At 44.1% G+C, this 26229-nt stretch overlaps 3 protein-coding genes and 1 long non-coding RNA gene across 8 annotated transcripts in view; 1 reads left to right on the top strand and 3 right to left on the bottom strand.

The window, feature by feature from the left end:
• Positions 1-2397: 2397 nt before the first annotated feature.
• On the top strand, positions 2398-8202 carry TARDBP (TAR DNA binding protein). Of its 3 annotated transcripts, XR_008580078.1 has the most exons (7): positions 2405-2744; positions 3192-3444; positions 3751-3914; positions 4945-5085; positions 5768-5938; positions 6294-6881; positions 7358-8202. XR_008580078.1 is itself a non-coding variant. In XM_054849308.1 (6 exons), the coding sequence occupies exons 2-6, from the start codon at positions 3207-3209 to the stop codon at positions 6822-6824; spliced, it is 1245 nt and encodes a 414-aa protein (XP_054705283.1). In that variant the 5' UTR covers positions 2398-2744; positions 3192-3206; the 3' UTR covers positions 6825-8202. The 3 variants fall into 3 exon arrangements, 2 of the variants coding, with proteins under 2 accessions (XP_054705283.1, XP_054705282.1); XM_054849308.1 differs by having other exon boundaries at positions 2398-2744; positions 6294-8202; XM_054849307.1 differs by having other exon boundaries at positions 2439-2705; positions 6294-8202.
• A 1741-nt stretch (positions 8203-9943) lies between these two features.
• LOC129215714 (uncharacterized) lies at positions 9944-13359 on the bottom strand. The gene is made up of 3 exons (XR_008580079.1): positions 12894-13359; positions 12386-12466; positions 9944-11065 (listed from the first exon to the last, which is right to left on the bottom strand). It is a non-coding gene; the product is annotated as an uncharacterized LOC129215714 (long non-coding RNA).
• Positions 13360-13675: 316 nt separating this feature from the next.
• Positions 13676-25815, bottom strand: MASP2 (MBL associated serine protease 2). 3 transcript variants are annotated; one of them, XM_054849312.1, is made up of 7 exons: positions 25767-25815; positions 25257-25476; positions 23692-23869; positions 23313-23444; positions 15818-21569; positions 14476-14592; positions 13710-13738 (listed from the first exon to the last, which is right to left on the bottom strand). In XM_054849312.1, exons 1-5 carry the CDS (start codon positions 25769-25771, stop codon positions 21565-21567), a joined length of 540 nt encoding a protein of 179 aa, XP_054705287.1. In that variant the 5' UTR covers positions 25772-25815; the 3' UTR covers positions 13710-13738; positions 14476-14592; positions 15818-21564. The 3 variants fall into 3 exon arrangements, with proteins under 3 accessions (XP_054705286.1, XP_054705285.1, XP_054705287.1); XM_054849311.1 differs by having other exon boundaries at positions 13676-14592; positions 15813-21569; XM_054849310.1 differs by having other exon boundaries at positions 13676-14592.
• The window catches only part of EXOSC10 (exosome component 10), a 51986-nt gene continuing 51331 nt past the window's right edge, over positions 25575-26229 (bottom strand). The window contains exon 26 of the transcript XR_008580077.1: positions 25575-25584. The gene's annotated coding sequence lies outside the window, so the exon portion shown is untranslated. The remainder of the gene's footprint in view (positions 25585-26229) is intronic.

Below are 26229 nucleotides of genomic sequence, written 5' to 3'. Positions count from 1 at the left end.
TTAGCCTTTCTTAGCAGTAGGGTTATCTTTCCTTACTATTAAGACTTATTTTTACTACTTTTTAGGAGACTGGTGCAAGGAAGGTCAAGTTGGATGGACACTGGGAACATGGTGCACGTGTGGACTGGATGAGTGTCACAGGGGAACAGATGGGGAGAAAGGAGGGGGAAGAAGGTAGTAGAATTATTTTCCTTATAATAGCGTGGTACAGTCCACTGGTTAGAGAAAGCTCTGCAGTGCATTACTTTTTCTCCATGATGATGGCAGGCAGGACTCTACAGCTCTGCTAATGACAACCCTGTGTGGCTGCTAGTTCATGTATATCTTGTAATGAAAACTGATTGTGTTACAGATGTCTCTGGTGTGACTTGCAACTAATGTGACTGTGATTGATGGACCAGATAAGCTTATTATTAAAGTAGCAGAATAAAATAACTTGGAGATGTGGAATGGCAATTATCTAGACATGAAATGATTGATTAAAACTGTAGAAGAGCTACTAATTTATAGCTTTATAGTATTATCACTGCAAAATAAAAAATGGAGTGTTTATCTAATCTAGAGAGTTATGCTACTGAAAGCAGATGATTAACCTTATAAAAAGAACCAGACCAGGTGGAAAATACCATGTTCCTGCCACCATTGATTTTCTCCTCTGCATGGTTCTTTTGCACAGACTTGTGTAAAGCACATGAGCAGAGAAGGCTCGGCATGGTAGCCTACCTAGCAGTCCTTCCTGTGACTGCATCTTAGGAAAATGTATGTAGACAGGCTCTTCTACACATTTTTGTTTTGTTTAAGAGTCAGAAAAGTGGCAAGAACATGAGTGTTCCTTAGCCATAATGGCTTTGGATCAGAAGTTTAAAATACTGTACAATGAGATTTAACCATTAAGTCTTTCCATTAAGTAAGGGGAGATTGGGTCCAGAGAGGATTAAGCCATGTTATAGCAAACACTTAACTAGGTATTAAAGGACAGGGCTAGAACTACTAGCTTTTTTTACCTTCTAGCAATCCTACAAAATTGTTTTTTCATAGGATTGTGAATTGGGGAGGGGTGGGGGGGAAACCCAGCCCCAAACATCTGGAAGAATTAATGAAGACATCAGTTCTGAGTGACAAACCAGTTGTTGGGGAAGGGAGGGAGTGTATCAGGCTAGGACACTAAATATAATACACAGAACTGAGCTGCCATGAAACTGTCTGTGTGCGTCAGCCTGGTTAATCTAGTTCCTCCCAAGATCCTCAGGGAATGCCTGCAGGAGATCTGCAGAGGGAGGCATGTCTGATCAACCCTTCCTACCAAGCACAGAATGATGCCATTCAAGTGGCAACATGCCTTGGCCGGTATTGCTCATTCATGTCTTCTGGGAAGAGGATTTGCCTCCTGTGCTGTTACATATAACCTTACACACAGGTGCTTCCAGGCTAATGCTCAGATGCTGCAGTGATTGCCATACTCGGCATCTTGAATGTTACCGTGTTCTGTGAAAAACGAAAAAGTGCATGCCGTGTCTCCTCCTGCCCAACAGAAAGAACTTTTGGTACACCTGAGGTTGTTCATGGCTGACTTCTCCCCAGTGATGGAGACACCCCCCCACCCCACCCCACCCCCCCCGAACAAACGGCTTCACTGGTCAGGGCTCGTTAGGAGTGGGGGGTTGGGTTGCTTGGGTTTAACCTTAAGTCTTCCTTTTGGTTACAAATTGAGCACACTCGTTCTTGTCCTTCTGATAGCGGAGACGGGGGAGAGGGAAGGCCGCCCTTTGATAAGGCTCTCTCGCACACCGGGAAGTCTCCGCTTCCCGCCTGCTCCTCTCCCTCCGGAGGCTCCTTATCAGACATTGTCCCGGGGAGCTGCCCCGGGAGCCGCCGGGCTCCGAAGGCGGGTCCGCGGGCGCGGCTGCTGTCGCACGAAGCCCTGCGTCCCCTCTCCCGCCAGGGCGGGCCCCGACCGGCCTTCGTGAGTCACGCGGGCGGGCGGCGGGAGCCGCAGTACGGCCGCGGGGTCCCTTACAAACTACCGCCTTTACCTGGAGCGACGGCCGCTACCGGGAAAGCGGGTCTTTACACCGCTTGCGGCTCGCCGCGCCGCCATTCCCAACGCCAGGCTGGCGCTGGCGAGACCCGCCTCAGTCTGGGCCGCTCGGCACGACGCGGGGTCCTCGGGGCCGGGCCGCGGTGCGGGTTTGGGGCTCTGCTGTTATCGCTCGCGGGGCGGCGTTACGGTGGGGCTCGGCCCGGGCCCTCCCTCCGCACGTGTGTGTGTGTGTATATTATCCCGCCCCCTTCCCGGTGGGGCTCCGCCCAGCCCGCCCCGTGGGCACGGAGTACCGGAGCCGCCCCGCCACCACCCCTTCCCGGCAGCCCCTGCGCTCGCAGCGCGCTTCGCGCAGGCGCGGCCAGGGCCGAACCACCGGCTGTGCCGTTAGGGGGGGAGCAGGGCAGGCAGCGGTCCCTTCGGCAGCTGCCGCCGCCCCCATCCCGGGAATACGGCCTGCGGCTGCGGCTGGGCCCGGGCGGCGCGTCGCCGGGAATCGGTTGGGGCCCACCGCGTTCCCCGCGGCCCGACGAGCTCCGCCGCAACCCCTCCCCGCTGCTGAGAATGGTTCGCCCTGCGGCCCGGCCCGGCCTCTGAGGGGGGCCCCCGCCGCCATTTTGTGCGGTGCCAGTGGAGAGTAGCGGGTTGGTGAGCGGCGGAGGCGGTGAGGGTCTCTCGGAGACACCGCTCCCTTCCCTGGCCGGTGAGCGGGGCGCGGAGGTAGCGCTCGGGGCCCGCTCGGACCGGGGCTTCCGGCGGTGGTCGGCGCAGGGGGCCGCGCCCGGAGGCCGCAGCCTTGGGTGGGCCCTGGCAGGCGATGGGGCCGAGGAGGGCTGTTTCCTTCAACCCGTAACTCGTCCCAGCCCCGCAGGGGGAGGCTGCGGCGGCCCGGAGAAATTACTCCGTGCCGCGGGGAGCGGTCGCTGTCGGTCCTTCCGCAGGCTCTGTGACGGACCGAGGTGTTGGTCCGTGTGTCTGTCGGTACGGCAGGGCCCGAGGCTTTAACGTCAGCGAATAACGCATTTCGGTGTACCCTGTTGTGTAATAAATGCAAATGGGCTTATGCCTTAAGGCTAGAAAGATGAAAACCGTATCAGGAGAAACAAGGTGATGGCTTATGCCTGCTTTTCGCCTCTCTCCTGTACTTCAGTAACTTCCAGCGAAGATGTCGGAGTATATCCGGGTGACGGAGGACGAGAACGATGAGCCCATTGAGATCCCCTCGGAGGACGACGGCACCGTGCTGCTGTCCACGGTGACCGCCCAGTTCCCCGGGGCCTGCGGGCTGCGCTACAGGAACCCAGTGTCGCAGTGCATGAGGGGTGTCCGGCTGGTGGAAGGCATTCTGCACGCGCCAGAAGCTGGATGGGGAAACCTGGTCTATGTTGTTAATTATCCCAAAGGTTTGTCTAAGCTCCTTTGGCTTTTGTACAAGCTTGCTTTTCTCAGAGCTAAGAGGTTTGCGTGAGTCACTGCTAACTTAACGTGGCTACAATGTTACTGTTGAACCCTCTGCTTTACAGAAGTTCAGTGCTTTTATTCATGTATCTGTCCTGCAGAATAGATTTGGCTCCAGTGAGTTTTCAGATGTGCAGTAAGATGTTTAACTCTCTACCCATACAAGCGCTTTAATGACAAAGTGTTGCGTTATCCCGTGGAAGCAATTTCCAGAGTTGAAGATGATGTCTAATGTACTTCTCTATATTCAGATAATAAGAGAAAAATGGATGAAACAGATACATCATCAGCTGTGAAAGTGAAACGAGCAGTACAGAAGACTTCAGATTTAATAGTCTTGGGTCTTCCCTGGAAAACCACTGAACAAGACTTAAAGGAGTATTTCAGTACATTTGGAGAAGTTCTGATGGTGCAGGTAAAATCCTTTTGCAGCTCAAGTAAGGAGGGACATTAGGTAGAAATTAGTCTTCTGAGGAAGCCAGTAGAAACAAGCAGAGCCGTATAAACTCAGAGAAGATCTGAAGCTGTGTCTCTGTTCCTAGGTTGCATTTTGTTCCATGAGCTTTGTAGCTGCAGGCTTGAGTAGGTACACATCACCAGGAATATTTGGGAGTGATAATTCATGCAGATCAGCTTAATGGGTACAGTGTTTTTAAGAGCTTCTTAAATTATATTACTGTTACTAATTGTTGCAGCTGAATATGTGTTTATATATGCATGTATGCGTTAAGGAATTAGAGACTGCTGTGATGGGAGTGTTTACAAGACCGATACACTCTCAAACAGAACTTCACTAAATTCATTCAGTTACATCATGCTTCATAGCAGCGGTTACTCTGTGTTATCGCTGCCTGCACAAGGCTGTTGGGCTCTACTGCCCGTGTCCTGCATCAGCCGTGTGCACAGTCCCGGGGCTGTGGTGCTGCACGTTAGCCTGGGACCTTGATGGCCTGGCCAGGTGCGAGGGCTCTTTGATGGCAGAAGTCAGAACACAAAACCTGCTTCGGTTTTCTTCTGTCTTCATGGATGCCGTTTTTATCTCCCCAGAAGGGGGATCTCACCTGATCCTTATACACTTGGTCTTTTTTTACATGTGTGCAGCTATAAGCGTTTGTCCCTTTGGTGGTCACAGTGCTTATACAGCTGGTCTGGCTATGCCATCACAATATTACAAAATACTTATATCCCATTTTTGGCTATGCCTGGGCTCAAGGCAAGCTAATAATTTTAATTTGTAGCTGTCACAGGCCTCTGCTTTGACTATATACTATGTCGGTAATTTTTGTAAGAAAAGGTAATCAAAACTTTTTGTATACTTTTTCTGGTGATCTTAATATCAAAGTTGATACAGGAAATGACTGGTAAATAGCATGTCATTAAGTCACAAATACAGGCGTACACTGTTTCTGTCTTTTTTTTTTTAAAGTCTGCTTTTTTTGTCTTAGGTTAAGAAGGATATTAAAACTGGCCACTCAAAAGGTTTTGGTTTTGTTCGGTTTACGGATTATGAAACCCAGGTGAAAGTCATGTCTCAGCGGCACATGATAGATGGAAGATGGTGTGACTGTAAACTTCCCAATTCTAAGGTACTGCTGTATTTATTGCTGGTTTTACCAAACACTGGAAGTGCACTTCTCTAGCAACTGTGTTAGGTGAGCAGATGAACAGATTAATAATCTGCTCTGGGATGTGGCCTTTGAGTCTGTGAGTGGACAGAACAAGTGAAAGCATGGAAGGAAAATGGGGAGGTGATGGGTGAGCAGGAAGTGAATAAGAAGTGTTGGGACATTAGCTAGTTATGTGGGGGAATTAAGTACAGGTGGAAATCTGAAGAGAATGTGTTTTAATGTCCAGCACCTGCTTAACTTGTCTGCTGTGTGAATAAATGGAGAAGAAAGCAGGCAGAATAACTAACCGAGGGAGGATCAGAATGAGTTTTTGAATTCAAAACTGAACTTGAAGCTTCTGTTTCCTCTGTGTATATTGGCAGCTATTACAAAAAAACCCCAACATACTTCTGCAGTGGTCTTGTGCTCCCGTCTTTGTTTTCTTGTGACTCTCTTCCCTCTGCACCAGGGTGCAGGCGTGTTCTGAACAGAATGACTTTTTTTTAAAGTCTTTAACTTACAATCTCAAACTTTCTTGATCTTCAGTCCTCAGAACAGGCTAGATTAAAAGGGGCCTTTATCATAAGGCAGCTCAGTTCTCAAGGGTAGTTGTGATTTGATTTTTTTTTTTCTATTTTTCTTCCTCTTCAATTCCCTCCAGCAAAGTCCCGACGAACCCTTGCGTAGCAGAAAAGTGTTTGTTGGGCGCTGCACTGAGGACATGACAGCAGATGAACTCCAACAGTTCTTTGCCCAGTACGGAGAAGTAGTAGATGTCTTCATTCCTAAACCCTTCCGAGCTTTTGCTTTTGTTACGTTTGCAGATGATCAGGTAAATCTTAAAATATTTTAACTTTGTATTTAGACAGCCTGCGTTTCAGTAGCTTGATAACGCATAGTTTCTGGTACTGCACATGGAACACTTGTCCACTGTCTTTTGAGAATTCCAGTGGTATTAGCTTGATTTGATTTATTGAATTGTCTAAGGTTATACGTTTCAGATGCTGTTGTTAGTGTAGTAGCAAATGCAAAGATAAACCACTTCAAATTGGATTAAGTATATCCATATGCTTCCTTTGCAGGTTAAATATCTGCTCAGATTCATGTAGGGTTTTTTTGTCTTGTACTACTAACATTTAAAAAAAAGAAGTCTAACATACATTTAATCAATCCCTTATTTCTTATAGGTTGCCCAGTCTCTTTGTGGAGAGGACTTGATCATTAAAGGAATCAGCGTACATATATCCAATGCTGAACCTAAGCACAATAGCAATAGACAGTTAGAGAGAGGTGGAAGATTTGGTGGTAATCCGGGAGGTTTTGGGAATCAAGGGGGGTTTGGCAACAGCAGAGGAGGTGGGGGAGGACTGGGTAACAACCAGGGCAGTAACATGGGTGGGGGTATGAACTTTGGAGCCTTTAGCATCAACCCTGCCATGATGGCAGCCGCGCAGGCAGCCCTGCAGAGCAGCTGGGGGATGATGGGCATGCTGGCTAGTCAGCAGAACCAGTCGGGGCCGTCGGGAAACAACCAGCCTCAAGGCAACATGCAGCGGGAGCAGAACCAGGGCTTTAGTTCAGGAAATAACTCCTATGGTGGGTCCAACTCGGGGGCAGCGATAGGCTGGGGTTCAGCCTCGAACGCAGGCTCCAGCAGCGGGTTTAACGGAGGCTTTGGTTCAAGCATGGATTCCAAATCGTCAGGCTGGGGAATGTAGACGCAGTGGGCTCTGATACTGACTCTATGGTGGGAAATCAAATTTTTCTAACTCATGGTAAGTATACTGTAAATTACATATATACTAAAATTTTCCAAAACAGTTTGTTCAGTGTGCAGTATATTCAGCAGTATTTTTGACATTTTTCTTTTAAAAAAAAAAAAAAAGGAAAAAAAAAGGTAAAAGGAATTTCTAAGTTTTGTTACATATCTTGTTGGGATACTGAATGTTTGGAAGTGGACTGCTGTTTGCCCGATAGGTAAACTAACACTACAATCGATAGGAAAGGTTTCTCTTGTAATACTTTATCCCTTGTTTCCTGGCTACCTGAATTCTTTGCATGTTCAAAATGGAAACCATTGGTCAGAAACAGCATTCTCTCCCTCTTGTTTTTAATTTGATCCCACCATAAGACTCTCCAAGTGCCCCAGTTGGAGAACACAGTGTCGTTTTTGTTTTGTTTGTGTTTCTTTTTAACACTGTCTCCCCTCCATACTAAAGTACGATATGAAGGCTTCATTTAATCTCCGCAGTTCATCTCATTTCAAATGTGTATGGAAGAAGCACTTCATTGAAAGCAGTGCTGTAAATATTCTGCCTTAGGAATACTTCTGTCTACATGCTTTCTCATCCAAGAATACTTCATCACACTGCACATGCTGCGTCTTAGACGGTGGGTGTTCCATTTTTATCCGCTACTCTTTATTTCATGGAGTCGTATCAACGCTATGAACGCAAGGCTGTGAGATGGAACCAGAAGGCTGTTTGAACTTTTGAAACCTTGTGTGGGATTGATGGTGGTGCCGAGGCATGAGAGGGCTGGTATGTGCGAGATAAAGGAGAGAGCGCATGCAGAGACCTGGTGGTGCATTATGGGATTTTATTTTACTTGGCGAGATGTCTCTCAATCCTGTGGCTTTGGTGAGAGAGTGTGCGGAGAGCAATGATAGCAAATAAAGTACGAGTGTTTATTGCATTCAAAGGACATCCATATGTGGAAGACTTTAAGTGGGTTTTATACCTAGTTAATCAATTAGTTGGATGTGTTATGTGAAATGAATATTTGTATTTTTTTTCCCTTATGTCAACTGCTGTGAATGCTGTATGGTGTGTGTTTTTTTTTCTGTTAATGATCTGTAAGTGTGGTAATGTGAATTGAAGATGATGGGGTTTGTGATGAGAACATTGAGCTTGTGGTGTGCTTTGCAGTAGCTCTTGTAGCAGAGATCACTAGCGAGCTCAGTGTGCCTCTCCAGGGTGGAAGTTCCACTGTCTGTAAGATATCCATAAGAATGCTGTTTGCTGCAGTTTCGTGTTTGGATGCTTTTTATAAGATTTGTCACTGTAGGAAATTCTTAAATAAAACTGATTTAAGTAATATGTGTCTTTGTTTTGCAGCTCTGAATGCAAAGAATTCATAGCAGTTAATTAATTTTACCCTTTTGAGATGAACTTCTGTAAAGCTTTTTTGCAGTAATTCAGTTTGTTTCAGAAAAGCGTGCTCTAAAAGTTGACAAGTCAAACGGAGCCACCGCTCATGATGTATCGATACCTGACACCAAAGTTTAATCCACTGTACTCTTGCACTGTTCAGTGATATGTATATACCTAAAATCCAGTTCCCACACGTTTGGGTGCCTGCACCTAGAATGGTAAGCAGTTCCCTCCAGATTGCATCTGTACCAAGGAACGTTACTTATTCTTTTAGGAGGTGGAGTTCCTCATCAGAAGTGGGTTGGGGGAGACAAACACTGTCAAGATGTATTTCTGTCCACAGCATCTCCTTTGGGGATGCATGTTCTTGTTTTTAAACCAGCCCACTCATGGGAAGTAGGGTTCTGCAACACTTTGAGCCCAGAAGCAAGCTATAAATTCCTGTTTAAGATTAGTCACAGGAAAGACTTTCCAGCTGAATAAAGCACCAGTAAATGTACATAGACTTTGACAGAAGGCTTAATCTGAAAAATTAAGTTTATTACAGGTGCAGAAGTGTCAGCTAAGAGGCAGCTTCTTAACAAAGAGCAGGATGTTTCAGCAGAAACTGGTGGAAGATTATTTCCACTAGTGGTAGGAGCTTGAGGAATTGTTTCATCTACTTGCGCTTGAAACCCACTGAAGCTTGATCTGTATTTTTATCCACCATACTACTAAGCTGTGGCTATGAATGTTCTATTTACACCAGTTTTAACCTGTTTAACTTGTCAAGCTATATCTTCATTACTGCGTATTATATTGAGGCTTATGTATAGAAGACCATCTCAGTAGTGGACAAAACTGCACTACTGTTAGTTTTCCACTTGCAGTATTAAAAAATCATCTGGGTCTCACTGTACATCTTAAAAGGTTTAAAGAGGGGTTCTAAACATGCAGGCTGAGAAGTAATCCCACACTTGTTGTTCATATCCAACTGCAAAAAGTTGCTTAGACTTTTTATTTCCTGCACCTAAGTCAGAATAATCTCCAAACTCTGTACCATCTGTGAATTTTGCATTTTAGCACTTGCACTATTACCAGCTACTTCTGCTGAGTAACACTTAAAAATGGTATTCTCGGACCTCCAAAGACTAAGTGCGATCCCCCTGCAAGGAACTTCATGGTAAGTTTTTGTAATTAGCATGGCTTTAATTTTGTTTAAATTGTCCAGGTTTAGGTTTTAACAGGCTGGTTGACAGCACTGAGTAGTCTTTGCAAATAATTTTAGCCTTCCTTCACCCTCAAACAAAATCCCTGAAAATTTTAGAATAATTTTCAAGTTTTAGTAGTATTTTCTAACTGCTTTGCATACTCCTGTGTTCATAAGTGAGTAAATAAACTACTGTTGAAAACATTGAAGTGTTTGGAGTCATTTGTTTTGGTTTTTTTTAAGGAGTTTTCACTTTCAGTTATTCTAGAAAGCAAAATACTAATGATAGAATGTGAGAGGCAAGAAAGAGGAAGTTTATGTTACTGTAAGGGGATACATAGTGTATTCAAAGCCAGATTTTATAATGTTGCTTCTAGTTGGTTTTGAGAATCTGTTGTCAGCTGAACATGTACTGAAATTATGAATCTGTGAAAGCTTATTCTTCATAAAACTGTTCAGAAAAACAGTTTTTGCAGCTGACAGCAAGAACTTCCTTAAGGCTGTGCAGCTGGTACCTACAGAGAGACTTTGAAATGTACAGCATGGTATGTAAATGTCCCCCAATTACAGCATGCAGCTGGTGCTACTGGGATTCTTCAACTACCACCATATGCCAGGAAGAGGTGTAAGGTACCCTGATGCTATGTGTTTGTTTAAAAGCCGCAGTCTTCCAAAAATCCACAACACTATCTAAAAGAAAAGAAAATACACTTTATTAAGAGCAATGCCTTCTTTAGGCAGATGGCATTTTTGTAAATCTAACTATCTTTTGACAGCTGCTGCGACAGAACACAAAAATGAATAGTCTGTTTTGTCTGTTTTGTTTGTTTTTTTTTTTAAAACAGAACCCTTAAGCCTAACAACCATTGAGGATGTAATGTTGTTTTCTAAGTATGTAAATACTCTAGCTATTAGTAATAGCTGGTAGGAATTACACATAAAAGTCTTTTAAGAATTACTGAAAATAATGCTTTCAATGCAAGGGCTGTAACTGGTGCCTCCTGTACAGCGCCCATACTGCCCTGCAGAGCACAGTGCCAACAAACCCTGAGCACCAGCAGTGCTCCTCTGCCCCCTCCCTTGGCTCCAGCACAAGGCGCACTTTCCCTTACCAGAAGGGTTTTCCACCCCATGATTTATTTGCACACACATCTGTACATTCTGGCTGATGCCCACCAACTCTGGATACAGAAGAGCTGCTCAGTGCTTCCCTACCCTGACACAGCTACCCCATCACTTGAAATCTGTCATCCTTTCCTGGTAAACAGGTGTGATATTGCTACTAAGACTTTAGGCTCCAGTCTAACCTCTGCAAAATCACTGTCAGAGTTGACAAGATCATTTTTATAACCTTCATGAATAAATTTTTTTTCTGCTTTGGCTTCATCACAAAATGAGCGTTTGTTCAAAATCCCCAGTTTAATCCTCAAAGCTGAGGGGATTCTTTGATCAGCTACACCATCAGTAGCTGTTAGAACTCAGCTGTGGTACAGAAGCGAACCACCTCCTGCTCCTCCCTGCTCTGTAATTAACATCACTTACCAGGGAAGTTCTCCAGGCTTGGCTCACCTTCCTCCACGTACACGCTCCACAGTTCCACTTCTCCATGTTCCACAAACTGCAAAACAACGAATGCAGCAATAAACGTTAAACATTTTAAGATCTGGACACTGAATTATTATGCCTGTATGGATTAAATTAAGTTAATGATTCTGAATGTAATTCCTAGATTGTTTTGGAATGGTAAAATTGCTTGCAAATGAATATTTGATTTAGAGTACAATTTTCATTAGTATTACATACATCCTCTGGAAAAATTCTCTAATCAAGAGAGACAGTTTTGCTCAGGAATTTGGGCAGAGAGAAGTAAGTGTGTTCTGAATGTCAATTAAGGTAACTGGAATATACAGATATTCTAATCTAAAAGATAAGAGAAATAATTATGCTTTTACATTGTAAAAATGTTTCTCCCAAAACTCAGTCTGGGATCTTGAGTAATTTTACAGAGTAATTCAGCAGTTCAAGCATTAAAAAAAAAACCCCTCTGTACTCTCTGCATTAAAAAAAAAAAAAAAAACCACCAACCCACACCAGTACTCTGCAGTAAGGGCATTCAGGAGCATGGGTCAGTTTTCCTGTTGGAAACACCACCAAGCAATTTAAAAGCATCAACAATGTAATTAGTTATGAAACTGCATTCTCCAAAGGAAAGCTGGAATAAACTGCCGGTTCAGCTTTTTACCCTCTTCAAGGGAAACCAAATTGAGTTGCTGGCATTAATGCACGATGCTAGCAGCAACAGGGAAGCTCCGGCAAGACCAAGGCATATTAAAATAGTAAACAATTTAGCAGATAGAGATGAGGTCAATATCAATACCTGCAGGGAGTGCCAGTCACACTGTGTCGTTATCATAACACTTTTAGTCTTGTTATTGTTCCTCCCTGTTAAATAGCAGTTGTAGCACTTGCCATTTTGAAAATCAGAGTAACATAAAAGTGAAAAATCTGGTTTTTAAAATGAACTTCTACAATGAAGTGGTTCTGCCTCATCAACCTAAAGGTACTAAAAGAAAATGTAAGAAAGCCATGCTATTATACCTGCTGCTTAACTCTTTACATAAACAATGGCATAGCTGTGCTGAGGAACTCGTTAAGAGCCCAGTGGCTGTAGATGGCTGCTGGCTGGTATTTAGGAATAAGCATCCAGACTGGAGCTTAGCCTCCTCCTTACAGGAACAGTCTGCAGTGCCAGCTGAGGCATACCTAAGCGCACTTCTTCAGAGCGAGCTGTGTCCTTCAGGATCAATCGGCCTTGGTACAACCTGTCTCGCTGTGTCTGCAACAACCACGTGCCAGCAACAGTCAGCACTAGCCCAGAGCTTGTTCCTGATTTTACAACAACTGCTACTTCCAACTATTTTGTACGTTCACACATTACCTGGTTCACAGATGGGAGGGGTTAGTTTGCTTCTGCAGTTTTTCTAGTATCCACCATCACCACACAAGTATTTATCTGCATCTGAGAGACAAAAAAATAAGAACAAGTGAACAGAACAGCTGGGCATTGTTTTAAAGCAACACAGAAGTGACACGCTACAGGCATTGTCAGACATCAGATTTTAGGTCACCTTTGAGTTTACTGCATATTCATGAGAAGGTGACTCCACATCACTTAGCCCCTCCAGCTACTCACAGGATCTAGTACTATTAAACACTACTAACTGGGGAATGATAAGAATGTGTTACGCCCACCTGGGGTACCTTTCAGTATGCTTAGGTATATGTCCTTAAAAATGCAACTACTACTTCCCAAAGTTAACAGCCTTTGTATTGCATTTCAGAAAGGTTCTGCTGACCTTTACAGGCATGTCTATGTGCGTCAGGGGTATCCACTCTGCACACCATCAGAACCAAGAACCACTCTGGATCTGATGTTTAGGACCTACTGTAATTATCAGCCTTCATGGGCAGAAGGGAACTTCACACTGGTCCTGAACTTCAGCGCTGTAGGTTGTCACAACTGAAGGAGTTCAAAAATATATTTTGTTAAAAAAAAGAAAAGCTAGTGCACTGAAGAAGTCAACCTAATCAAGCAGGACTCAACTGCAATCTTCAGGGAATGGTACAAGGCCTCTTTACTCAAGATAACAGAAATACTGGGGAAGGTTCTGTGCTCACAGTTGGGCAGGAGACATCAATACCACCACGGCTAAGCACTGGGGGCTGGGAAGGGGTTAGTAGGTTCTGCGGTTTCCTCAGAAAATTTGCACTCCCATCCACTAGATTAAGCTGTGACTGTGCAAGGCTCACACTGCACACCATGTACGCAGGAAACCAACGCATGTATTAATGAACACACACTAATTACAGAGAAACTGTACCAGTACTCTAAGAGGACAGGTACTATATTTTTCTCCGAAGATGATGATGCTTTTGCTAATTACATAAAACCATTAGGAGATTGTAACTATTTCAAAGGACATTACTACACTTTTTTTACCTTTTTTTTTTTTAAATAACCATCAGTGCTTTTAAGAGATTTTAAAGAAACATCTTCCAACTTAAAAATACAAAACGCACTTTGTCAAGAAATGGAATAGTTACCAATCAGAAGAAAATGTTTCTCATACTGTGACTTCTATCACTGTCGTTACAAAACCAATGTTTTAAACAAATATTTACACAGAAATTTTCAGATTTGCAAATATTAGCACTGACTTATTGATGCACTTTGCCATTGGTTTGTTCCAGGAAGCACCCTTTGGACATTCTGCTTCACAACAGTTTAATTCTCCAAGAAGCATGAATAGAAATAAAAGGTCAAGTTAATTCCACATCAAACTGGGTTGATTACAGAAAACTCACATCAGTTACATATTTATTTGTTCATTCATAAGGGAAAAACAATAACTAGATTTTTATTTGCTTAAAATGTCTTTACTAAACGTACTGCTTTGCTGCACTACTTTCAGAATGGGGAAAGGCAAATAATTCTTACACCATCATTATATGTATCTAGGCCATAGGATGGCCGTGAACGTGAGGGAGAATTACCCTGTAAGCATACACGGACTAAAGTATCTTCCGAAACTGCCTGCTGGGAAGCAGGATGTTACTAAGCAGTGAGTCCGAAATGTGGTATTCAGCAGGAATGACCAAGTATTCCAGTTTTAACTTCCCCAGAGAGGTGTAATAACAAATGAAAAAACACTAAAAATTCTTGCTACACTGATCTTGTGAAATCTTTCATAAAATCATTCTTTTCTTCCAACATAATTACCAGTAGATCTCTAAGCAGCAGTGTTCAAAGAACATCAGTGTGAGCATACATACACACAGGCATACACAGAAATGTAATTCTTTCGGGAGGATATCAAAGAAAGGACAATTGCTAACAAGTTCAGTGTGCTGAAAACACATCATAATGACAGTATGTGAGCAAGAGATTGTTAATGAGAAGAGGCACCTACATGTTTAATCCCCGAGAAATTAAGCCCGATAGGGCTGACAGTGCCGTGGTTCACCTACTTCAAGTAGCACATATCTGATGTCACTAGACAGCAATGTGGTCACCCAGAATGTACTGCGCTTGCACTGGTGTGATATGACCATGGGGTGGTGCTTCAGGACTGGGACATGGCAAACCTGCAGAGAATCAGAAAATGGAATACTCCACTTAAGAGCAAATTTGTTACTTACTGCTAAAGGCTGTCAGGGGAAACCCCACCCTTTCTCCGCCCTTTCTCTACAGTTTCACTCACATGGACACAGACCTACAATTACTGAGAATAAAAGGAAAAACTGTGACTGACTTACTGTGATGCTCTCACATCAAAGGTGCGCAGCAACCTGCAAAGAGCCAGGCTACACTGACAAGACTAGCCCAGTATGTCTGCTGCCTAAAACACCTTGTGCCTTGTAACTCTTGACAAGTTGGGAAACGGTTCCCTAAAATCAAATCATATGCCTGGACCAGAGCTGAACTGTAAGGTCAGCTGGAATTCTGGAGTTCTCTTAGAACTTTACTTCAGAAGTGAACTACTTAGTAGCTACATTATTTAATAGGTACACTACTGACAACCAGGTATGAAAGCACTGTTTCAAAGCCCCACTATTTGGTTGCTATTCAGGCCTTTCCAGAAGTTCTGGAATAGTTTGGACTTGAGAACTAACCAGAGGCCTCCTACCCACCTGCTGCTGTGGATTTCATCTTCCACCCAGCACGTGCTCCTGAGATATCAGGTATGACCGTAATACAACACTACCCTGTCTCAATTTTTGCAGGCAAAGTCTTTCCACAGAATGGGCCAAACTGCTTCTTGGGAGTTTCAATCTGACGAGAATGACAGAAGGCAAACTAACTGTCTTTATTCCTTCCCCTATGAGGCTTAATTTTAATACAATGGCTCCCCAAACTTGAATGGGCCTTACTTGCAAAGTCAAAAAACCAGGCAGGTGGTTAGAGTGATGGCTCTGGTAACTCACAGCGTGCCTTTTCTCCAAGCATCCCAAGCACTATGGAATTCCTGGGAAGGGATCACTGGGTCCATTTTATAGATAAGCAAGCAGAATGCAAAAGATTTAACTGACTCCCCCAGCATCACTGATCTGTGATAAGTGATGAAATCTATAAAGTCATCACATATATGTGTGCTTGTTTTTGGTGAATTTCCCAAAAGAGGAAAGTGTTGAAAGAAAAAAAACAACAAACAACAAAACCAAAGGGACAAAAACAAGAAATGAACAAGGAGAGATACAGGGAGATGAAAGTGTAAATTAACATGGTGAAACAGAGGCTGAAGAAGATGCAGTAAAAGAACTGGGCCCGTCTCACAAAAGCTGTGATGAAATGCAATAAACCTCACCTTACCTTAAGGACATCACAGGGCCACAACACTCCTGGGTGTGTCTCCACATTAAAGGTGTCTGTGAATTCCAGCGTGATCAGGAAGTCATCTTCTACCTCGATACTGTGGCTGCAGGACCTCAGCAGGGGATAAGGTGTTAAATAGTCAGGGCTGGTGATTTCTCCAATTCTTTCAGTAAAAACCTGAGTCTGACAGTGGGCTAGGAAAAAAAAAAACAACCCAAACAACAAAATGCAAAATGACAATAATAGTCAGTTCAGCTGTACCAGGTAAAGGTAATGGATCTTCTTCTACACTAGTCTGTCCCTTCTAGAAAGTTTCAGAGCCAGTTATCTAACTACCTATGAAATGAAGGTAGTCTCACACATTTCGCCCGCAGGCATTTGTCACTGTTGAGAAAACTGCCCTCTCTTTGTTGTGGTAGGACCGGGGCATAAGCATTACCCAGCACTCCAACCTCAGAAGCGGTGCAGGGAAGGACACCGGGAAAGCACCACTTAGTCACAGACTTGGAGGTCAGAAATAAGTGTGATAGCCGGATGCTCATCAGAAACATTCCGAGGTGTTAAATTTGCAGCTTGTCTGTGCACCGGCGTGCGGCAAGCGTAGAGTGGTAGGATAGCTATCAGCTCCTCAATTCCAGAAGCCTCTGAATGCAGCTCTTTCTAATGCCTTTGTTGCCAGACATTTAGAATGTAATTGTATTCTCTGAGCAAAACCAGCTGTGCCTCTTGCCGACACAATTGGAGCCACAAATGCTCCCTGCTGAAGAGAAGCAAGAAGGAACAGCCACAAGTGCCCCGAGGATCTCTGCTTGTTGACAGCATCTGATCACTGTGAAGTGCTGCTTTGATCAGCTGGGAACAAAGACTTTATGATGTGCTGCAAAAGCTGTATGAGCAATCCTTTAATTGATGAGGAATGCTGGACTGGCTGATAACACCGGCATATTCTTGCACCACTGTGACACTGAATTAATTGTAAGAGGGAAACTGACTTTGAATTGTATCCTCAAACATACCATGCTAACCTCCACTAGCAAAAATGCCATTATCCACTCATTAATTACAGACTGTCACCCAAAATAGACCATACAGTTTAAGGTTGCCATTTTAATGGAAGGGGACCAAGTTGTGAATGAGAAAATGAACATTATTGTACCTTAACTAACAACAGAATTGTAGAATCGTTTAGGTTGAAAAAGACCTTTAAGATTATTGAGTTCAACCGTCAACCTAGCACTGCCAAGTCCACCACTAAACCACGTCCCTAAGCACCACACCCCTCCAGGGATGGTGACTCAATCACTTCCCCGGGCAGCCTGTTCCAGTGCTTGACAGCCCTTTCAGTGAAGGAATTTTTCCTAACATGCAACCTAAACCTCCCCTGGTGCAACCTGAGGCTATTTCCTCTTGTTACTTAGGAGAAGAGAGGGACAATTGCCTCACTACAACCTCTTTTCAGGTCTCCCCTCAGCCTCCTTTTCTCCAGGCTAGACAACCCCAGTTGCCTTAGCCGCCCCTCATTAGACTTGTACTCTAGACCCTTCACCAGGGATCCACCAACCATGGATTTCATTAGTCAAGATTCTAAGCTCCTTTTACGTCAGAGAATGAAACTTGCTTCCACCCTATACCTATGCAACAGCCCTACCTGCTGCTACAGGAGGTATTCGGATACAAGTGTTTACTTGGGAAGGAATGCCGAACAGGTAAAAGGATAATCTTTTTGTTCTATGTTTGCGTGGCTCTTAGCACAACTACAACACCACAACACAAATAACGATGCACTTGAGTACCAAGTGTTTCCTTTAGCACTAGCTGTAAATTTGCAACAACCTTTCTCTGTCCATCTTGCCAGAAAGTTATGAGCAGCTGCTTTTATATGACAGAAACCTATCTATCACCACAGTGACTGAGCATCTGTGTCTGCTCTACTCTGAATTCACTGTCCCAGGTTTTCAAACACAGCTGACAAATACAGAGTAAAACAGTTAATAAATACCAAGAAATGCCTATGTTGTTAAAACTGAGCACTCTCCTAATTTTTAAAACCTGTTTGAAATGCCTTTCTTGGCCCAAAGAAGCAGAGAAAGCTTGACTAATTCACCTGGAGGTTCTGGCTGCCTCTGGTTCTCACCTAACAGCACACTGCTTTGCATCACCAGAAATCAGTTGAGCTACAATGGGAATTAAATCTTGTAGAGGATTATCAGCAAGTGGGTTTTTTTTCCTTAATTGTTATTACCTCGTTCTTCCCAACTAAATGCACATTTCTGTACTTCCACTGACTGTGCCTCAAACTCCAGAAGCATTTGATGGCTATGTAAGAACGAAGCATGTTTTCAAGCACGCTCTCTTGACTGCTGCAGGTGCTGCTTAAAATATTGCCAGTGACAGAGAGTTCACTGCCTCTCCCCAGGCTTTAAGGTCCCACTATAAACCTTCCTTCTGCCTGCTGCAAGCCCAGGTTAAGAAACACCCCAAAACCTACTTGATATGCAGCTTTAGCAGTACACTGCTCACAGCCATGTAAGCGCAAAAAGATCTGCTTCTCTTAAAAACTGAAATTTCCTCATGCTGCTAGTAATCTGTCCCATCTCTACAGGCCCTACAGGAGTAGTCTGGAGGCAATTATAGGAAGAGATAGGAACGAAAATATGAAATCCTTGGGTGTGAAAAAAGACTCAGTGTGAAGTCTTACCCTAAGCATACAAGCCACAATATAATGAGTACTATCTTTCTACCCCTAACTCCCTACTGAATTAGGAAGTTAGAATCTCCAATCTTTGCTAGTTCTGCATCAGAATCCTTTCCTACTACCTAGAAAACCATTTTTCCCTGGGGCATGGGATCTACTGTGTAAAGAAGGGATGCTTAAGTTGGTAGGGTTAAATTTTCTCTTACAAGAACCCCAGAGCTAGGAGGCAGCAACACCTTGGCTTCTATTCACCATAATGATCACGTCATCTTTCCTTAAAGTATGTCTAAAGGAATGTTATTAGGCTAACGCTCACCATAAAAACATGTAAGAGAGAAATAGTGGAAAAAAGACCACTGTGTGGTAACACACATAGACATATATATGCACGTAGAGACAGAAAAACACTGCATATAACTGAACACTATAGCTTCTGAAGGCTGTTTACTTTCTCTAGTAGTAAAAGGGCAAAGGGTCGCACGATGAAATTAGAGGCTGAAAACCACAAATCTGATACAAAACCAGGATTAAGAAATAGCATATAATTAATCTGTGCAACATGCTGTCATATGAAATTTAAGGCAAACTTTAATATGCTAGTGCCATAACTTCAGCTTAGGCTAAGTAACACACAGACAACACAGAATCTATTGCAGAGGATTACGCTTCTGTGTGGGAGTACATTTTAAAATCACTTACTGAACTGTATCTTCCAGTGAAGCATAAGATGCTGGCCAGTATCAAAGGCAGGAGATTGGGCTCGAGGGATCCTTAGCCTGGATCCATTCTAGCAATGCATATTCCAGAACTGCTCTGAGCTGCCCAGGTGCTGGCCGAGAGCCTCTTCAGGGCAGTGATTGCTCTGTGTTCCCATAGCAAAACACAGCACCACGCCTCTGCACAGAGCTGGGATCCTCATACGCTGTTATAGTACAAATAAGAACAGTACCCCATTAATAACCCACTAATTTAGAAAACTGGCCTTCACCTTGTTTTGAAGGACTAAAGAAGGAGAAAGAGACTAATGTTCGTGCTTCATTACATCTGTCTCCTTTAAACTGCGTTTTCTAATTTTGATGTGAGATTTTCATAATATAGTTTGGAAAAATGTAAGTCATCACCAATAAACTCTTGACTTGTGCTCATATGAGTAGCCAGAACTAGCTGACCCAACAGAAGATACTCTGCTAGTCCAAGAGAATTTGCAGCTTGAAGATGAAAAGCTTAGACTAGACCTTACTTTTCTCCTAATATCTCCTGGATGTGGCCGCTGGGAGTTCCCTTTGTCAGAGCAGTATTTTTTTCCATAAGTCTGCAAGCAAGAAAGTCAAAAACTAGCCAGCACAAAACGGATCAAATAAATTTTTAACATCTGCCAGCAGAAATGCTGTCCCCTGACTTCTCAGGACGAGCTTTAGAGCTGCCCAGAGAGTGCTCAATTATGCTTAGGCCATATTTTTATTAGAATTACAGTGAGCTGTTTGCCAGAGGCTTGAACTCTGAAAAATGAACCCCTCAAAACTTGCAAGTCCATTGTCATTGGCTCATTAGGTCTCCAATGAAAGGTGGGTCATAAATTCTATCACCGAGCCATGACAAAATTTCAAGCAGCTTTGATCACAATTCACTGTGACCATGAAACAGCTTCTGAACATGATTAAATACAGCACAAGGAAGCCTTGGTAAATGCTTGCACAGCCACTCTGCCCCCAAATCAGTTCTCTGCAGCATCTACCTTCTACAACACTAACTAAGCATCTTCCCAGTAACTCAAGGCAGTGATGTTACCTCTCATTTGCAGATGGAGATTCAAAGCTGTATCAAGTGACTTGCCCAGGATAATACAGAAGCCTGCAAATGCAGTGACCTGCACTAAGTGTTCCATCTAAAAGACTCCCTGTCCCTCCCATGCTCACTGGGAAAAGGGTTCCTCCCCTGTTCACTCCAGGCACTAAAGAGTAGAGATGGGGTTGGAGAAACTGAGCCTCATAAATTACAATTAAAAGCAATTCCTGCTAAATTGAAGAAATAAGGAAATGCTGATTGACTAATGCTCCTTAATCTCTTGCACTTTTTGATCAAAGCTTTGGTTTATCTTCAGCAGTTCACCTACAGCTCCTCAGCTCTGACTTGTTAACCTCTTGTGCAATACGTCGGGGAGCTATAGTCACTGACAAGTCCAACATGTTTCAGGAAGATGGTCCCTGCCCAAAGAGGGTACAGTTTAAAAGGACAATAAATGGATATTAATGTGGAGCAGCGAGAGGCACTGTGAGGGCTGAGACAGTATCAATCAACACCACAAGCAATTGTGCATAACAGCATTCCTTATGTTGAATCTATTGTGGGGAGGGCACTGTTGCCTTTCTTCCCTTGTATGAAGGCAAGACACGTAAGCTACCCTGGTGACATTCATATAACTTTACCAAACTCCTGGAACTCTGAGGTTTTGCTCACCACATTTCAGCCATAAAGCTAGGTTCCCAATGGGAGATATGGCCAGAGTCACAAAATTTGAATAATAATTAAAAAATGTTCAAACCTTTCCAAAGAATGAATGGGCTCTGAATAGAAATAGTTTCAATCTACAAATCTGAGTGCAGACAAGAGCATATCTAAAAGGAACATTAGGGAACAAATGCGTGGTTTTGGTCTTGTTTCAGTTTAAGAACTATGGAAGGTCAAGCAAAAAGAGCTAGACAAAAAAATTCAAGTCTTCAGGTAGCTGTGATGCTCAGGGGCCTTTCACAATGGCTTCTCTCTTACAGCTCCTGCCTTATCTACCTTCTTCTTTCCATAGTGACACATGGGAAATGCAAGAAAATGAATGCCCCAGAGGCTGCCATCAGCTTTCAACAAGGAACAGCCTCTTTATTGTCTGCAGGAGGCAGGTCTGAAAGGCAAGGAACCAAGACATACAAGTCACGGAGCAAGAGAAACCTGCAGCCCTTGGGCAGACTGCAACAGGCAGGTCAGGAGGGAGGGCAAACCAGCTCTTCCCAGCACATCTGTCTCCATCTCTGCCTAAGCGAGGAGAAGCTTAATTATCTCACGCTGGAAAATAAAGGAGAAAAAAAGAGCCTGTCAATATCAGCCTGCTCAGACAGGAGCTCAAAAATCAAAGGGGCAGCTTTTGCCCTCATCTCATCAAGGTGAGCTGCAGAGATCTTTACTTTGCAGCCCAGCAGCTGGAAGTGGCTTCAGCGCTTGCATCTAAAGGCTTCTGAAATGTGAACAGGTTTCAGCACGTCAGCTGAACCACAGCAATTCCCAATGTGCTCATCTCCACCCATTGGGGTAGCCTGGCCCTTCAAGTGTGCACACATGAATAGTCAATGCAAAGCTGCTAGTTCACAGCTATTCATTTCACACCTTCACATTAAGACCAGGCACACACTTTATAGTGTAAGTAAATCCGTATACTTGTGCTAAAAGCCATCTCTTTAGGAAGGGGAGGTTGAATGAATAGGCCTGTCCCAATACACTGGAGATATGAGGAGTCTGAATCTTGAATCAGATCCAGGCAGCCATGGAGAGGGTTTGTAATAGTGTGCTGGTTTTGGCTAGAGTAGAGTTAATTTTCTTCATAGTAGCTAGTATGGGGCTAAGATTTGGATTTGTGCTGAAAACAGTGTTGATAACACAGGGATGTTTTAGTTACTGCTGAGCAGTGCTTACACAGAGTCAAGGCCTTTTCTGCTTCTCACATCTCCTCACCAGCAAGTAGGCTGGGGGTGCACAAGAAGTTGGGAGGAGACACAGCTGGGACAGCTGACCCTGACTGACCAAAGGGATGTTCCCGAGTAACCATTACGCATGATGGAGCCCTGCTTTCCTGGAGATGGCTGAATGCCTGCCTGCCGATGGGAAGTGGGGAATGAATTCCTCGTTTTGCTTTGCTTGCGTGTGTGACTTTTGCTTTATCTATTAAACTGTCTTTACCTCAACCCACAAGTTTTCTCACTTTTACTCTTCTGATTCTCTCCCCCATCCCACTGGGGGGAGAAAATTGACAAATAGGCTGGAGTTGGGAAGCTAAATGCCAAGGCGGCCTTAAGCACTGGAAGTTAGATCCGATTCTGCATTTCAGCACTGGAGAGCTCAAAGAAACTATCTTCCCACCTATGACAGTATTTAGTGAGCCAGTATGTGTGCTGGTTCTTTCCAGACAGGATTCAGCTCCAAGTGGGCAAAGCTGCACCCACAAAGGATGAATCTGACACCACGTGTAGGCACACGTCACTGCAAAGTGAATCCTGCGGTGTCGATCACTGCGCTGATTCAGACATTCCGCTGCCTGACGACACATAAGCTTTTCCTAGTTGTGAACTGAGAAGCAGAGCCAGGCAGAAGTCAGCTAGGTAAACCTCATGCTGTATGCCCTTCTGAACAAGAGATCTGTGCCTGGCCTTGTCTCTCATTTAATGAGTGGATCATTGTATCTGGTGTCAGTGATATGTGCTGCTTTTTGGCCTGCGTCCTTCCAGGGAAAGTAAGCAAACTATTTCTCCATTAGACTTTGCAACTCTGTTGTTCGTTTTCCCAACACATCTACTAACTGGGGTCCGAAATACTTAGTATCGCAGTACCCAGGGACCAAGATATACTCAGTGTTGCAAGGCCAGCTGCACTGATGGCCATGAAGACTGAAAGTGTCTGCAGTGGGCAGTGTAAGACAAGTTTCTTGCTTCTCCATTCAACAAAGCACCACCACTTTCACCTTGATGCTAGTTTCGGGACTGGATTTAAGCGGATGTTATAGGTAGGGAAGTATCTCCTGATCTATCAAGAGCTCACCTGTGCATGTCCTCTTGTTTTCATGCAGTGTGTAGCCAACCCGACAGCTACAATAGTAGCCCCCCACGTAGTTGTGACAGTGATGATTGCAGAGGGGTTCACCATCAAACAGCTGTTTGCACTCATCAATATCTAATGGGTGAAGCACAGAATTAGGCAACCAATATCCTTCAACAACACTTTGTCTTGGTCTGAGCCAACTCTGTGGTTTGTGAGGTTGGCTTGTGTGCCTTTGGTTGCGGTGCCGGTTTGCATCTGCTTCCGTACAATGAGACTGCCTTCTCCCACCTTACCCCAGCAGCCATGATCCATGAGAGCACAGGGAAGCACCAACCCCACCGTAGCTGTGTCTCATCTACAAGAGGGGCTGGTCTCTTACCTTCAGCAGCATAAAAGGCCTCAAAGCCCGTGAATGGCTTCTCATTGGAGTAGTCAGACCGAAACACTACCATGAGGTTGTTGTCAACGGAGACGTATGTCTTGTTGCCCGGAGCCTCCTCAGTGTCTGTACTATCCTTTCCACACAGCGCAGCCAAGGTCCTCCCACCAGAGCTCAGCTGCAAAATGGGCAGACAAATCTACCAGATGAGCACAGACCTTTGCTCTTCCCAATTTGCTGCCACCGCTTGGAAAACATGTTTAATGGTGTGAGAAAAGAGGCTTGGATGCTCTCAAAAGGTGCTTCTGGAGGTCAGTCCAGATCCAGGGAGGCATAAGAGAAGATTTCCCCTATTCTCTGTGACTGAAGCCCATAATTTTGTCTCCCTTTTTCCTTTCAGAGGCCCACATAAAGCTGTGATGCCAGCCTGGGCTATCAGCAGCATGCTTTGTTTATAACGCTCTTGTTAACTCGGCACTCTCAGTAACAATCACATCTTGGTAAAGCCAGAGACAACTGAGGTAAAAAGGTTTCATACACTGACAAATTCAAATATATAGTAAAAGGTCTCTTTAAACTAGCGACTCACTTGGTCTATGATTCACTTACTACAGTTACAGCTCTTAATTTATCTTGTGTTTTTAATACAAGAGAAATGTTCTGATACATGGGGTTCATGTTGTATATGATAGCAATAGAACTACAGACCTACCAGAAATGAGTAGTCTGTCCTGCCCAAAGGAAATTACATGAAGAACAACACGGATTTGGGGAATGGGAGCAACTTGCCATATAAAACCATAGAAACAAGATCTTCCTAAAACGGGAACAAGGCTGCCTGATTTGTTTCCATCAGATTCAAAAGTACTGCTAATGCATTGGTTTTGCATACTCCCTGCATATGCAACTCCCTTTTTAATGTATATCGGGCCCATGCAAACAACAAAACAAGTGCAGAGGTAGCATGGCTTCAAATCAGCGACAAGGCCACAGACTAGAGCACACGCTAGCACGCGAGTACAAACTTTTCAGGGACAGGCTGATCACCCAAACACTTCCCAAAGACAGTATCTTTGTTTCTTCTCCTGAGGTTTTTTTCTCACATTAGCTAGCAAGCACACCACAGCAAGAGTTGCAAGTGCACATTTAGACAAGCTGACAGTATCTTGTTTAGACCATCACTTACACTTTTACAGTCTCCCATTATATGCTGTGCAAAGCACTACTCGTTAATTTAAAACACACACTGTAACTTCAGCAACATGAAGCTCAAATGTTGTTTTGGGCAAAATTTCAAACCTTTTGCTTCACAAGAGAGCAACATCAGAATTTTCTGAACACAAACAACTCAAGCTTCAGATGTTCCAACATGACAACCAGTTCTACTTCCTAGTCCTGTGGGCCTCAATAAGCACATCATTTAGAAATCAGCTGAGCCTGAACTTTACTAGCAGACTAGAATCAAGTGCTTACAACAGTTATGTTGGTCCTGCATGTGTCCAGGATCACATATACACAGTCTTTAACAACTCAACCTGCTACACATCGCCCTGCCCTACACATACCTTCACATAATCGTATTCACACAGGTAGGACAGCTCCAGGTTGAAATGGGTGAAGTAGATGCGGACAGAATATCCCTTGGGGACAGTAATATTCCAGATTCTCTCCTTGTGATTTGGGTAGACATTTGGGAAGTTGGGGGACGTGATCCTCCCATACATTTTCTGCAGCACAATGCTGCTGCTTGTTCCACTGTAAAGCATAGCTAGCAAGACAAACAGCCTGTGTCAAAGGAACAGAGATTAACAGAGAAAAAATGAGCATCAACTCAGATCGTATTCCAAAAGCCACACATCCAAGTTGCCAGTCTTGATACCAAATCCGGTATCTTAGCACTATCTGAAATCTTCATACCCAACACCCTTCTCACTTGAGAATGGAAGAAATCAGCAGGTATCAGTGGAGTCATACTGTAGTAACAGCTAAACAAGATGAAGGCACTTGTGCCTTCTAAGGCCTGCACAAAGCCAAGTGGCCAGAGGAGCTGGGGAGGTCCCTGGGACTGCACTCACCTCATCGTGTTGCTCTCCTGTCTGAGCCTGCTCTGCTGAACCCTGGGGAAGGAACCTCTTCTGATATATTTGCATTTGGGGGCGGATGTATTTATTGTGTGTGCTCTGCTGTGTTTGTCTGGATGTTGAACTCTGATGTTTATCTCCCTTCCACCCCCTTCAGCCTGCTGAGTTCTGGGAACAGCAATTACTAAAACCAGGCTTATGTTCAGCGCATGAGGCCTCAGTCAATCACAGGGAGAGGCAGACAGAGATGGAGCGGATGGATTAGGAACGCTGCAGGCTCTTGGAGGGAGTCATAGTATCGCAGCTCTGTGGGAAGGCAGGCAGTGGGAGGAGGTACAGAGTGGTTCCAATGCCTGTGTGAGGGAGTGAGGGGAGCTGGGCAATGCTCTTTGCCTTTAACCAAATGATCTACAATTACTATTAATGCAAACAGCATGTTATTGGAAGTACAGTTTCT

Source organism: Grus americana, chromosome 21, assembly GCF_028858705.1.
Source record: "Grus americana isolate bGruAme1 chromosome 21, bGruAme1.mat, whole genome shotgun sequence".
Taxonomy (NCBI): Eukaryota; Metazoa; Chordata; class Aves; order Gruiformes; family Gruidae; genus Grus; species Grus americana.
The sequence above is the reverse complement of the archived record's forward strand: the minus strand, read 5'-3'. Positions and strand labels throughout refer to the sequence as shown.

Bases quoted from the DNA above. Each gene is read 5' to 3' on its own strand.
- TARDBP (XM_054849308.1), top strand. From the start codon at position 3,207: ATGTCGGAGTATATCCGGGTGACGGAGGACGAGAACGATGAGCCCATT. The intron at 3,445-3,750 runs GTTTGTCTAAGC...CTCTATATTCAG, and splicing joins TGTTGTTAATTATCCCAAAG to ATAATAAGAGAAAAATGGAT. The intron at 3,915-4,944 runs GTAAAATCCTTT...TTTTTGTCTTAG, and splicing joins GAGAAGTTCTGATGGTGCAG to GTTAAGAAGGATATTAAAAC.
- MASP2 (XM_054849311.1), bottom strand. The intron at 23,870-25,256 runs GTATGTGTAGGG...CCCATTTTGCAG, and splicing joins GTGAATACGATTATGTGAAG to CTGAGCTCTGGTGGGAGGAC. The intron at 23,445-23,691 runs GTAAGAGACCAG...TTCACCCATTAG, and splicing joins GGCCTTTTATGCTGCTGAAG to ATATTGATGAGTGCAAACAG.